We start from the raw sequence: 12,803 nt of genomic DNA, 5'->3' as shown, positions 1-12,803 counted from the left end.
GCCTGCAGGAGACACCTGTCTCTCACTCTTGAACTTGAACTTAGCCACCCTCTTTGATCACAGAAGCTTTTTCCACAAAGCACCTAGAGATTAGCAGAACATATGTTCCCAAACGCAATTTGGAGACTGCTGTAGGAACCCAGCCAGCATTTCCTCTGCCTTTCTCCTTGGCTGCTCTGTCATTGGCTAATGGCCTGGACCGGGGGCTGGTGGGGGGGCACCTCAAAGGAAGAGCTTGTACGCCATGGGACGCGCAAGCACAGGGAAAGGGGGTGCTGACAACTGTAGCTCACAGAGCAGGATGATGGCTTTCTGTGTCTGTAAAGGGTTGGAATGGTTATAAATGCTCTTCTCCCACACATAGGCAGTTAGACAAGCAGAGTGAATGTGAGGAAGCAGGAAGCAGACCAGCAGCAGGAGGAGCCTGTGTATGAGTGAGTCCCTTGTGCTGGAAACTCTAGGAAGCCTGAGGGAAAGGAGGTGCACTTACAGGCTGCTCAGGGAATTAGGCACATGCACCAAAGTCCCAATGTATCATAGCTGGGCCAAGAAGGGCACAACGGTAGGAGAATGAAAAATGGGGAAATCCAGGAAGACCATTTGGCAAAGGAGAGGTTTAGCAGACCCCTGCAGGAAAGGTAAGTCCTTGGCAAACAGCAATTCAGGAAGAGCATGCCAGGAAAAAGCAAAATCTAGAGCCAGGAGAAGAAAATAAATATAGGAAATAAGTCACTCATCTACTTGCAGGGATGAGCCACGGGAGTGAGAAGAAGGGTAAGAAGTAAATGAGGGTGCACAGGTGTGGTCAGAGTCATCCTGGACAGGTTCTGAGGGAGGGCCCATGATGTTGGCTTTTCTCCACTGCATAGCGGGCCAACCAGAAGATGTGGAGGCGGCACTGGCTCCTGGGACTGGAACACTGAGTGAGAACCGGATACGGGGTATTGATGAGTTTAGAGGAAGACACACTGAGCTAGAGGTGGTCAAGAGGCTTCCAAGCAGCTGACTCCAGAAGGCATCTGGATCTCTGGGTCTGGAGCTCAGAGGCAAGGTCTGGAATGAACATGGGATGTGGGGGTCATTGGCATTTGCTGGAAATGGGGCAGGGGTGTGAGGGGCCTTCCAACTCTGTCTCTTCCACAGACCACAGCTCAGAGCCTCACTCAATGAGAAACCTAAGCACAAGGGTTATGTATGAGCTTCTGCAGTACTTTCTAAACATTTGCAACTGTTTCCATCAAAACATGCTTTGATGTTTTGATGGAAGAATCAGTCTAACAATCTGAGCTATTCAGCAACAAACAGAGCACCAGAGTCCCAATCAAGCTTAGTTCTGGAAGAGTCTGGAAATTTGTATATATACTCCACAAAAGAATTTCCCCCAAAAGGTTCCCAAGAGACAGATCCTTGTGGAGAGGCCATTCTCTGACTCCACCTGGCATTGAGGACACCTGTCCTAAGCACTGGCTCACCTGGGATCTGCTGAAAGCCAGATGGAGAGGAAGTACTCCAGACCAGCAAGAGAAGAGGTTCCAGAAACTGGCTAGCTCATCCACAGTCAAGTCTGACTGGTCCTCAACTGGCACCTTCTGATGAATGACCCAGAGTGGTCCCCTCCACCCCTGAGTCTTCAGTTTAATTGTTGCCTTTGGCTTTCCTCGAAGTCCTCCTAGGAAATGCTCTTCAAAGGAACTTGCTCTACCCTAAGTATATTGACTTACCTTCAACCAAAGCTTTCTAAGAATATACTCCTCGCACGGGGCACTGGGAATTCAGTGATGAGCTGAATTCTGGCCATGTCTTCAAGGGACTCATGACCTAGTAGCCACCTTGATTAGTGGTTCACTCAGCTTTCCACGGTTCTTTCAAATCCCTACCCTCCTCCAAGCTAACATATAATTCAACCAATCAATAAAAATATAGTTTATACCCAAAAGCACATCTGCTTGCCAGTATCCCCACAGTCAAACCCAGAGACCTGCAGAAACTAGACACTGTCAGTGAGGCTCACAGACTCACAAGCCTTTCTTTGCATCCAATTACCCACTCTCCAAATGAAACAGACCGCAAACATACAACACCAATATTCACCAGTGAAGGGGTAGCTATATTAAGAAAACCACCCCATTAAGGAAAAAAATAAAAGCAAAAAAACAAAGGCCTGTGCCATTGAGTGTTTATCTTGAATCCAGGAAAACACGTTAAGCGAGTCAGATACCGAGGGAGAAACTGGAGGACAGAGTTTATGAGGAATGAGACAGGCTGGAGCAGAGCTGGGGACCACAGGGCAGGCCTTCCCAGGGAAAGATGTGGAGCCAAGAGGCACAAACCCGACCCTGTCAGACAAACTGAACTTCCTCCAGAGAAGTGGGAGCAGCTCAAGAAATGAGAAGATGGCGCCCCAGGAGAGGTTCTGACTTCTGGAGACCATGTTGGAACCACAAAGGGCTTTCCCTACTTCTCTTCTTTCCGCCTTATTTTACCTATCATGTATGACAAACAGAAAAGCAACTGGGAAAATTTGTCCATGGCTCTGTATTTAGAAAGAGCCCAGAATGATATGACTATCGACTGTCATGAAAGTAGCAGGACTCTTGTTTCCAGTAGGGCTAGAGTGTAACAGGAAAGGGAAGTTCTGAATATGGCTGTATCCTGATGACACGTCTACATGCAATTAAGAGAACATCTTGGTTGTTAACCAGAGACCACACTGGGGTCCAAGGGTCCAAGCTTTATGGAGGAACCAACCTTCAGATCATAGACTTCAAGAATGTCCGTGAGCTGACAAGAAAGCCAGGGGTATCTTCATCAGTGCCATACCTGAGCCCTACAGAATCAGACCCCAAACACAAGGATCTCGGTCAGGGCCTCATGCATGATGACGTCCTTTGGTAGAAAGGGCTTGGGAGTCAGACAGTCTTCCTACAGTGTCCCAAATGCACCACTGAATAATTGTATGACCTCGGGAAAATGATTTAACCTCTTGAGCCTGTCCTTTCCCGTCCGTAAAATGGGGATGATAACAACTGTTATACAGGGTTGTCGTTGAGGACAAACATAAAATGCCCTGACAAGTGCCTGGCACATAATGGGTGATCAAAATAGAGTAGGCGATATTCTTCACTCTCAAGAGGAAGAGCCTCCCATAGAAAAGGAAGCCGAGAAGCAGGGGAGGTCACTTCTGGAGGAGGACACACGTAGCCAAGGGAGTCACATAGCAATCCTCTTGGGTGAGGCTGACATCCGTGTCCACACCTGACCCTTCCTGGTAACCCTTCCTGGTAACCCTTCCTGGGGTCCAGCTGCCCCAGCAATGCCCTTGCGGGCATGTCACCACAAGCCATACCTAAGTTACCCCCAGCCCTGAAGAAGGAATCAGGAGGGACAGAGGGCCCTGGAGAGGGTCAGATGCAGGGAAGGAAAAATATGCAAGTTAGAAACATAAAAGTAGAGCCCTTTTTGAAGACTGGCAATAGAGAAACACTGGCTACCTGGTTTGGAGAAGTCATCATAAAACTGCAGTCAGCACCAGACATTTGCCCTAAGAGGCATATGGAATGCTCCCTTCTCTGGGACAAAGAAACCCAGACTTTGAGAAACCTGGAGAGAAGCTGGTGAAGCCCAGAGGATTAGAACTTCCCCAGGACCCAGGAGCACTCCACTGGGCTCTGAAGAATAGGTCGGTGGCCACCACGTCCCTCCTCATTAGGAGCACAACCATCCACAACCCGAGGCAAATGGACAGTTACCTTGCATGTCTCCAACTGGCCTGACTTGAAGAGCTAATAAGATGTGAATTTATGGAGAAAAGCCATGAAAAGTAGGCCTTGCAAGAGTTACTATCTGATACTACCTGCAAAATTATTAAAATAAGCCACCCAGAACTCTTTCAACCATAGAACACTGAGCTAATGAAGAAACACACATCATAAAAGAATAAATTGCCTACATAATAAACTTTGCATCTCCTCGAATGAGCCCATTAGAAATTGATCAGTTAATTTAGGAGCAGCTGAGGGCCCAAGGCCTGCTGAAAGGGGCACCAGGAACCACCTTCTAGAATCAGCTCTGTTAACAGCATGCTGGGGTCACACAGGCTGCCCTGGCGGGGTTTCCCAAATGGGCATGTGGGCACAGGGGGTTCTTGAGGAGAGCCAGGGCGGGTGGTCACAGGCCACTCACATGTCATGTCTATAGCGTGGAGGAGGCCAGGGCCAGTCACGGGGCACTGATGAAGAGCAGACCAGGCCACAGTGAACTATCAGTGCTCCCCCTCCTCCCAGGGCCCAAAGCAGTGGGATGGCCTGTCATAGAAGACACTTTCCATTTACTTCCTTTAAATGGTTATACAGATTCCTGCCCCCTCCAGCTGCACACAGGTGTGTGCATGCACAGACACACTCACGTGCATGTCCATATACGTGCTCACACACAGGCTGACACACGTTATCACACACTCTCACACACATGCACTCTTACGCATACACACACTCACCAGGTAACACACACACCTGCAACTCCTGCATGAAATTCAGCTTCCTCCATCCCCTCCTCATTCCTCTGCCCCATCCCCTCTGAGCCCCATTTTCTAACCTGCCCTAATTGCTCCAGCCCCTGATCCCTGACCGGCTGCCTTCCCTCACTACGCACACCCCATGCCTGAAGCCACTGCCCTTCGGCTTCCGCCTTCTTCACATACTCCAGTCTCGACTCCTTCTCTGGTTCCCACCTGCTCCACGTGAGCATCTCGGCAGTCACATCCAATTCTCTGAACCCCTGTGTCCTACAGTGGAGCCCTGGAATTCACTCCAGCACCCCAGGGCAGAACTGGACCCCATGGCATCCCTCTGAGCTTTCCCAAGGGGAAGGGGTCTCGGTGCAGGTTGTGCCCCTCGGCCTTCTGGGGTTCTTACCTCATTCACAAAAACCCAGTGGCTGTCCTTGGAAGCCAGGTTGGTCTCCACGGCCTGCAGAGAGAAAAAGAAAACAAACATGAACAGAAGCAAGCCAGAAGCTGGCAGACACGCAGGATGATTGCCGAGACGGGGTTTGATAAACATTGCTCTTGGAGATTTTTTTCTTTGCAAAACATGCTATCCCCTGGGGTCAGCCCTGGCTGCCTTAGTTATAAGACGCATCATTTGAACACAGACATCTGATTTCCTGCTGTTCTTCTAAGCTCTCGTGCACCAGCCCCGAGCACGTCGGAAGCTCCAGTTCCTGCAGGCATCCCAAGGCCACCACAAGTTGGGGCATTCCTCCCCTCTCCTGGAGAGCACCTTTCTAGAGGGGAGCTTGGGGGATGATTCTCACGACTGCCAGAGGCTAGAGCATCAGGAATCTGGAACGAGGGATGTATGGCAGCTCATCCAGCCATGTTGAACGACACCTGGGACACAGAGGTGCCTCTGCTGGGGCTCAGAGCTGCCTTTAGTTCTAAAGAACCACAAAAGACCCATAGAACTGACTCTTTCTTGTCTCTGGGTGGTGACACTCCCCCCCCCCCGCCGCCCCATCATTCTCTCTTCTAGCACTTTGTTCTATTTATTGATCGCACTTCCAGTTTCGGTACGTGAATAGTTAGCAGCTTATCTATTTCATATCGTCGATCTCCTTCACCAAGTTGGGGTCTCCGCATCTTGGGTGGTCACGGTTCTGTCCCAGAACCTTACACTATAACCAGCACATAGTGTTCAATATGCGAATGAACACTGATGTTGAACACACGAAGGAAGCTTAAGAGGGCAAGGCAGATAGGACCCCACTTTTTATTGTTTCTCAGGTGTTTTATGGGTGCTTTTACCCTCCTTTATTTGGAAATCCAACAGATTGAAAGGAGAGAAGGAACCGGTCATTGTCAAGCCTGTCCGGTAAGAATTCTCCCAGTTAGCATGTGTCAAGGACTTGCTGAGTGCCAGGCACTGTGCCAAGTCATCTAGGAACCTGGAGAGAGCTATCAGATTGTTGTCCTCTTTGTGTGTGTGTACTTTTATGATGTCATTTTTATTACTTTTTTTATTTGCAAAAATATAGAAAAAATGTTCAAAATCATCCCATAACCCTGCCCCATTTTTTAAAACGTGCTAAATTGGTGAAAATGCCGCATTTATCCCTTTGCATTCATCCTCCAGAGGTTGTCCGAGGTGTCCCTTTCTAGAAGGCTGTGGTACATATCTACATACACCTATCAGGCACGTGCTTCTATTAAACTGGAATCATGACCTACACATCAGGTTGCATCTGTCATTTTTTTACTTATCAGTGTATCAAGACTATCTTTCCTCATCAGTACACAGAGATATGACTCATTCTTCTTAACCATGAGGCACAGAGGGGTAAAGAGCCTGCCTGTACTAGCGACCCAGCCATATGTGGGAGCTAGACCATAGCACTGCCGGTGCACAGGGTTTCTGTTAGGACGTCATCTACATGGAGAATGAATCAGTCTGCTGACCAAGACAGCAAGCATGTGGAAAGAGAGCCCATGGGAGTGCCCCAGCCAGCTCAGCAGCCCAGTCCTTCACAGATAACTCCCACACGACACCAAGGTGGACAGAGGAGTCTTTCTGGGCCATCTCTGGGGGAGGACATGAATTCTCCTTCTCCAGAAGTGAGAGGGTGATGACCCCTATGAAGACAGGTGAGGAGGGGAGTCTAGACTGGGCTGGAAGGGGACTCCCCTCACTGGCTGTCCTTTAGCCACTCCAGTCTCTGTTCAGCTATAAAAAAAAATAGGTAACGCTTGCTTCCTCTCTCCTGCCAATATCTTCAGTCCTCAATCTCAAGAAGCAGTCAATACAGAAAATGGAATGGCATCCATCCCAGTCCCAAGCCTTTCCCACAAAGCAGAGGCAGGAAGTGGTCATCCCCACCCTTTGCAGGTTCCACCCTTATTCATTGACTCGCCCACATGCTTGGATCCTGAAAATCTTCTCTAGCCACACAAGTCCTCCTCCTCATGAGCCATGCCCCCTCGAAACACTCTCTTCCTCAGGATAAATGAGTTATGTCTAAGAATGCCTAGGCTGCTTTGTCCCCTACCCCAGCAAGAAGGCTCCAAGTGTTCTCTCTCCTATACGTGGAAGAAAGGAGCTCCAGAGACACCAGGCCCCTGTGGAGCCATGTCCTGAAGATGCTTTCTCCCCATTCTACTCACTCTATACACCAGCCCCCCTTCCCCAGAAGCTGTGAGGACTTCCGGGCCAGCCGCCTTCTGAGGTGCCTCAGACCCTCAGATGAGGGGGAGAGAGCACGTCCAAGTGCAGTCCCAGCCACCCAACCATAAGCCTCCCCACACAGACCTTCAGGAATGTCTTCAGAAGCCCGGAGCCCTGGGGAGGAGGTGTGGGAAGGAGACGTGGACACAGGGTGCTCTGGGAACATGCTGCAGCACTCTGCTGGGCTCTGGCTTGCCTCCATTGCCAACACCTCAGCATTCCCTTAATGCTCACATGGAGGACACCAGCGACACACTCAACAGATCTGTATAGGACATAGCGCTGGGAGCGTGTCATTCTATCTCAGAAAGCTAGAACACTGAACTGATTCTAAAGAGAGGCAGCTTAACAAGGCTGAGATCAAAGCCCTTGGTTTCTAGGAACAGAAGGGCATCTGGGGAGATGAGACTTGGAAGCCACACTGCCGAATAAGGAACCCTGGAAAGGCAGGGACTGGGCATTGACTAATGGGCCACCGCACTCAACGTGCGACATTGCAGACAGGATTTGGTCATGGAGTGTGGCCGGGAAAGTACAGGCACCTCTAAACACATGAAGCACTGTCATGTTCGAGAGAGAATGAAGCTGCTCTTCAGGGGCTCTCAGAGTTGGTTTAGGACCAAGGTCTCCAGGAACCAGAAAGGGAGGTATCAACTCAATAGAAGACAGAACTTTCTGACTTTCCGAGTGGTTCAAGAGGGAACGGGCTGCTTCAGGAGCAGTAAGGTCTCATGGAGGGGATGTGCCCGAGTGGAAGGTGAACAGCATGTCCCTGAAAGGACTTACGTATCAGCAGGAAGGCTGACCATGGGTGAGGGGCAAGACTCCCCCAGCACGGCTGTTCTGAAGCAATGATTGGAAAGTCTGGCCACATGTAGGAACCTTCTAGGGACCTTTTAAAAATGCAGACCTTGGGGCCCCACTCCTTGGGGTCCCGGTGCACCAGGAATAGCGATCTGCCTGAGGTCCTGTGTTATTTCAGAGTTCCCACCCTGACTCTTGGCTTCCGCAGCTGGGAGCCCTGCTCCAGAATGTTTAGTTCTGCGAATCTGAAGGTAGAGATGCACCTGTGCCGGTGAACGGTCCTCTGTTACCCAAGGAAGCCCACCGTGCAGAGGACATGACGCAGTTGCCGGGAAGTCCCAGGGAACAGCTGGGACCCTGGCTCCTCTCAGGAGTTGTCCCACCTGGTCTCAGATGCACGCATGAAAGATATTGATGGAGAGAACTGATCAGAAAACCCCACAGGACAACTGGCCAACTTTCTTGTCCTACTTTCCTCACCAATTAAGCTCCGTTAATTTGTTAAGCCTCTTTTCCCCCACACAGAGATAAATAGCGCTTGGCTGCAGCCTTTTCTAAAGGATGCAATTTACACAGAAGCTGGGCTAGATAGAAAGGAGAAGCTACTGCAGATTTAGAAGGAACACCTCTCTCCAACCTCCCCCCACCCCACTCGTTACTGGAGAGCTGCCAGCTCCATGGGAAGAGCCCTAAATGCTCACAGCCCAGTGGGCAATGTCCCTCCCAGTACCTCTAATTCCCCATATAAGTGCCATCCTTCCATCTTCCTCCCCAGCCATGTCTGCAGCAGGTGCAGCCAAGCCCTCTCTTCCATGGCAGAGCCAGCGGGGTCAGGGGGAAGCAGGCGGGCAGAACGTGTTCGAATCCTAGTTCTGGCACAGCTTAGCCGTGGGCTCCTGGGTGAGCTACTCCACCTCCCTGCGCAGCAGCTCCACGCCTATAAGGCGTTTCAATGCCAACAGGGCTCTCGATCCTCTGCCCACGTTCCCCCTGAATTCCATTAGGGTTTCTGAGCACACTGGCTCCCTGCGTGTGTTCACGCCCAGTGGCAGACACCCATGGCTCGGGCTGTTGGAACCCTGCACAGCTCTCACACTGCCTGGGAATTTACACCCCTAACCGAGGACTGAGAGCATCACATATACAGATCCCAGCTGCCCTGTTCCCAGATGGGGACTGTTCCACGTGTGAGCGCAGCTGGGTCCAGAAACTCTCCGTGGGACCACACCCAAACTGCATCACTTGCAAGCACGCCCACTCTGGCTTCCTTCATTTCCCTGTCCCACATTCCCACTCCCTTGCTGCCTTTCCTTTTCTTTTTTCTTTAATTCCCCTGGGAACACTTCTTAATAAATCATTGTCACACGAGTCCTTGCCTCAGAGTCCGCTTCCGGGAACCCAACCTGAGACAAATACCTCCCACCCTGGGGTTATCATGGGAATTAAATGAAATTACCTGTGAAGCTCCTGGCCCAGAATGGAGCTCACTATAGATAAGCAGTGAATATGAAGGTCCCTCCCATTCCTTCCACTCAAGAGTCTCCAGCCTGCTCATCATTCAGAGGCTTCTTGAATGGGTAGATGTACATAGTCTCATCCACTCTGTCCTTCACTCAACAGACTGTGCCTCCTTCACACCAGCTATTGTCCTAACTCTCTGGAAGGCAGGTGTGAGCCAGGAGCCTCGTCCGTGCCATCATGGAGCCAACAGTGCCAAGACGACTGACAATAAACACAACATGGCCAGAATGATGAGCGCTGTCTCCACCATGAGTCCACAGACCCTCCGAGGCAGCACAATGTGGGGCTCCCTTCATGCTGGCACCACAGCAGGTCTGCTCTGTAGCACTATCAGCATTAGCAGAGAAGCACTGAGCTAACCAGGCAAATAGAGGGCAGCCCTCCCTTCCATGGGTGGGGAAGGGAGTGCAACTGGCCTTCTGGCCAGGGTGGGCTCCAGTCACTCACCTCCAGCAAGTAGGGAGGTTGCATTCCTGCAGTTGGGTTTCTCTACCAGAGCTGGGCACCATGGCTGTGGGACAACCCTCAAAACAATGCAGTGACAGGTGACAGAGTCCTGAGCAACTGCAGGTTCTCTACCTAGACCCCGCAGGAGGCAGGAACCACGTCTCGGTAGACCCAAACTGGCAGCCCTGGTTAAGCTGCTGCTGTGAGTCTTGCAAGGTTTTGCCAAACCATCAGTGACCGACTTCCCAGCTCTTGTGTCCATCCGTAGATTGGCCAACAGAGAACTTTAGAAGAAGAGATGAAAAAAGGTGGAAACTTCCAAAGGTTCATGCTGACTCCTGTTTGAGCCCCCTTTCAATAGAAGACCCAAGGAGCTTACTGTGGCACGCAGCCCATAGAAAGTGCTGGGATAGTGGACACAGGTTGCCAGTGGTGAGGGCATCCCTTCCAGAGGCAGAGCTAGGTGTCTACACTTGTCTGACACCCATACACCAGCACACACTGTCACAGCTGACATCGGTTAAGGAAGTGCAAGGCCGCTGTCCTTCCCAAACCTGGGGAAGGGAATACGTCCCCTTCTGCAGGAGCAGCAGCCCCTGTCTGAACCTCAGGCCAATGGCAGTTTTCCCATGGCCAAGTGCATCACAGAGCTGGAATATAAGGGACACGGGACACTAACATGCCCTCCTGCAGGCCCCCCGGGGGCCAGGGGACATTTGGATCCTGTCCTGGCTCCTCAGCCACCCTGGTTCCACAGCTTCCATAGAGAAGTAGGTGCAGACCGAAGCCAGCTCCGAGCTCCCCAAAGCTCTAGACAGAAAGAAGCCCCTAGTGCTGACGGGGATGGTAGATGCAGGGTGGCTCGCCTGGACAGGACAGGAGAGTCCCCTTGGCCATATGGAGGTGGAGATCAGCTCTAATATCCAAATGCCTAAAAAGAGGCCAAGAAGACAGTTGTTCTTAGCAACTGCAGGAAGTGCCTCCAGCCTGGTCTCCGGCGTCTGTTCTAAGCCATTCACCCAGGACCGAGTCTGAGCCATCTCCTTTGGTCAAGCACCCCTCCAGATACTTCAATACTCCATTTCCCCAACTCCAAATGGGGATGGGGAACCAGGACCTAGATCTGGCCTCACAGCTCACCCAGGACCCTCTGCTAGTACTTGGCAGGAGCTGGATTTGAACTTGGGTCTGTCTGTCTCCAAAGCTTGAGTTCTTTTCTCTCGGTCATGCTGTTCCTCAAAAGGCCTCAACAGCTGTCAGGGCAAGCACACAAGCCTTCAGGCCTGGGCTCAGCCCCTCACAACAGGGACAAAATGATCTTTTTTCTCATAGTGGAGAAAATGCCATGACCAGCAACAATGCCTTCCTTCTCCAGGTTAACTTGTACTCATCAGCCAGAGACCATTATGCCACTTGCATTTCTTAAGCATGAGCCCATTTCACTTTATCTTGGCCTAAAGGAATCACAAATGGAGTGGGACAAAACCTCCACATGGAAGCCTTCCAGCGGCATCGCTGAGGATTTATTCCACAAAGTGCAAATGCCACCCATTATTTATGTATGTGTTAATTGTTGGCCACTTCTCTAGGCACCCCCAACACTGGGAACCCGAGATAATGAAAACTTGTCGACAATTAGCATCTTTTTAAAATCCCAACTCGTAACATTTCAGAGCATTCCCCCCATGGAGCGCAGAGCTGGCATTTTCCCAAGGATGGGTAGCACACTAACTTTAAAGACCCACCACAGCCTTTGCAACAGCATGCTATTTAGGAACAAATCTCTCTGTACTTGTCACGCCTCTGGAGAGTGAGGGAGTGTGGTGCCCCGGATCTGCAAAGAAGGGGAGTCGCTGGCCACAAGATCATGGGTGATTGAGGAACCCATTTACAAGAAAATCAGCAAAGCAGCTGCCATGCTCAGGCCCCGAAGTTCAGAAGCGATAGCACAGAACCACAAGGAAGCCCATAAAGGACAGCTGTCACTGAACTATGTCTGGTCACTCTGGGCTTCCAAGAGGCCTGCCCCCCCGAGAAAAGGGCCCGAGATTCTGGCCCAGCTCCTTCTCCTGTTTACCTTAGCCCCATCTCTATGTTCTCAGTGGAAAATGCCTTAATGTTCTGCCCAAGTTGGTGGCTCCTACTACGGGCCCATCCCTACTTCTAGGTCCCACCAAGGAATCTTGACCTGTATGTGGGTTTCCTTTCCTATTTCTTGTCCCAGGCCCTTCCCAAGAAACAGTCCCTTGTGACTAAGCATGTGTCATGTGTTCCCACCTCACCCCGACTCTGATGGAGTTTTCCTTGAAGCCAAGGGCCCTGGCCCCTGGCGGGAGCAGGAACCACAGTCCCCTGAGCACACGGACATGCCACTTAGCATGTGTGTATTGGTGGGCAGGTTGGCTGCTGAAGGATAGCGGAGACGGGGCAATGGCACCCAGCCACACAAGGCCATCTGGGGAAGAAAGTGAGGCAGAACTCAGCCTGCTTCCAAACACAGCTCCGAGGGACACTAAGAGGGCCTTGCCTGAGGGGAATCGGAGCCTGCTGTTGCGAGTTCAGGGAAGGTGCTGGCTAGAAAAGGCTGGAGGAAGGACCATCTGTAGACTGGGAGCAATTGCTGCACTTTCTGAACACCTCCTCTCCCCAGACCCTGAGGGAAGCCCTGCACACAGTGAGTCCTCACGACGAGCTGCTGAAAGAGGTTTCTGATCTGAGCAGCCAGATGGGGAGACCTGCCCAAAGGCTGCCTGCAAGTCAGTGTCACCGAGGCACACAAACAGCCCCTCTAGTGCGTGTCATGCCAACGTGAAG

General features: G+C 51.2%; 1 protein-coding gene across 1 annotated transcript in view; it reads right to left on the bottom strand.

Moving 5' to 3' along the window:
- GRID1 (glutamate ionotropic receptor delta type subunit 1) overlaps window positions 1-12,803 on the bottom strand; it is a gene marked incomplete at its 5' end in the record, with an annotated part of 686,402 nt that overhangs the window by 245,785 nt on the left and 427,814 nt on the right. Inside the window, one exon of the mRNA XM_080823657.1 lies at window positions 4,914-4,967. Coding sequence (XP_080679783.1) covers window positions 4,914-4,967 — 54 coding nt within the window. The remainder of the gene's footprint in view (window positions 1-4,913; window positions 4,968-12,803) is intronic.

Source organism: Martes martes (assembly GCF_963455335.1).
Source record: "Martes martes genome assembly, chromosome: 14".
Taxonomy (NCBI): domain Eukaryota; kingdom Metazoa; phylum Chordata; class Mammalia; order Carnivora; family Mustelidae; genus Martes; species Martes martes.
Note: the sequence above shows the minus strand (reverse complement) of the source record. Positions and strands in the feature narration are given on the sequence as shown.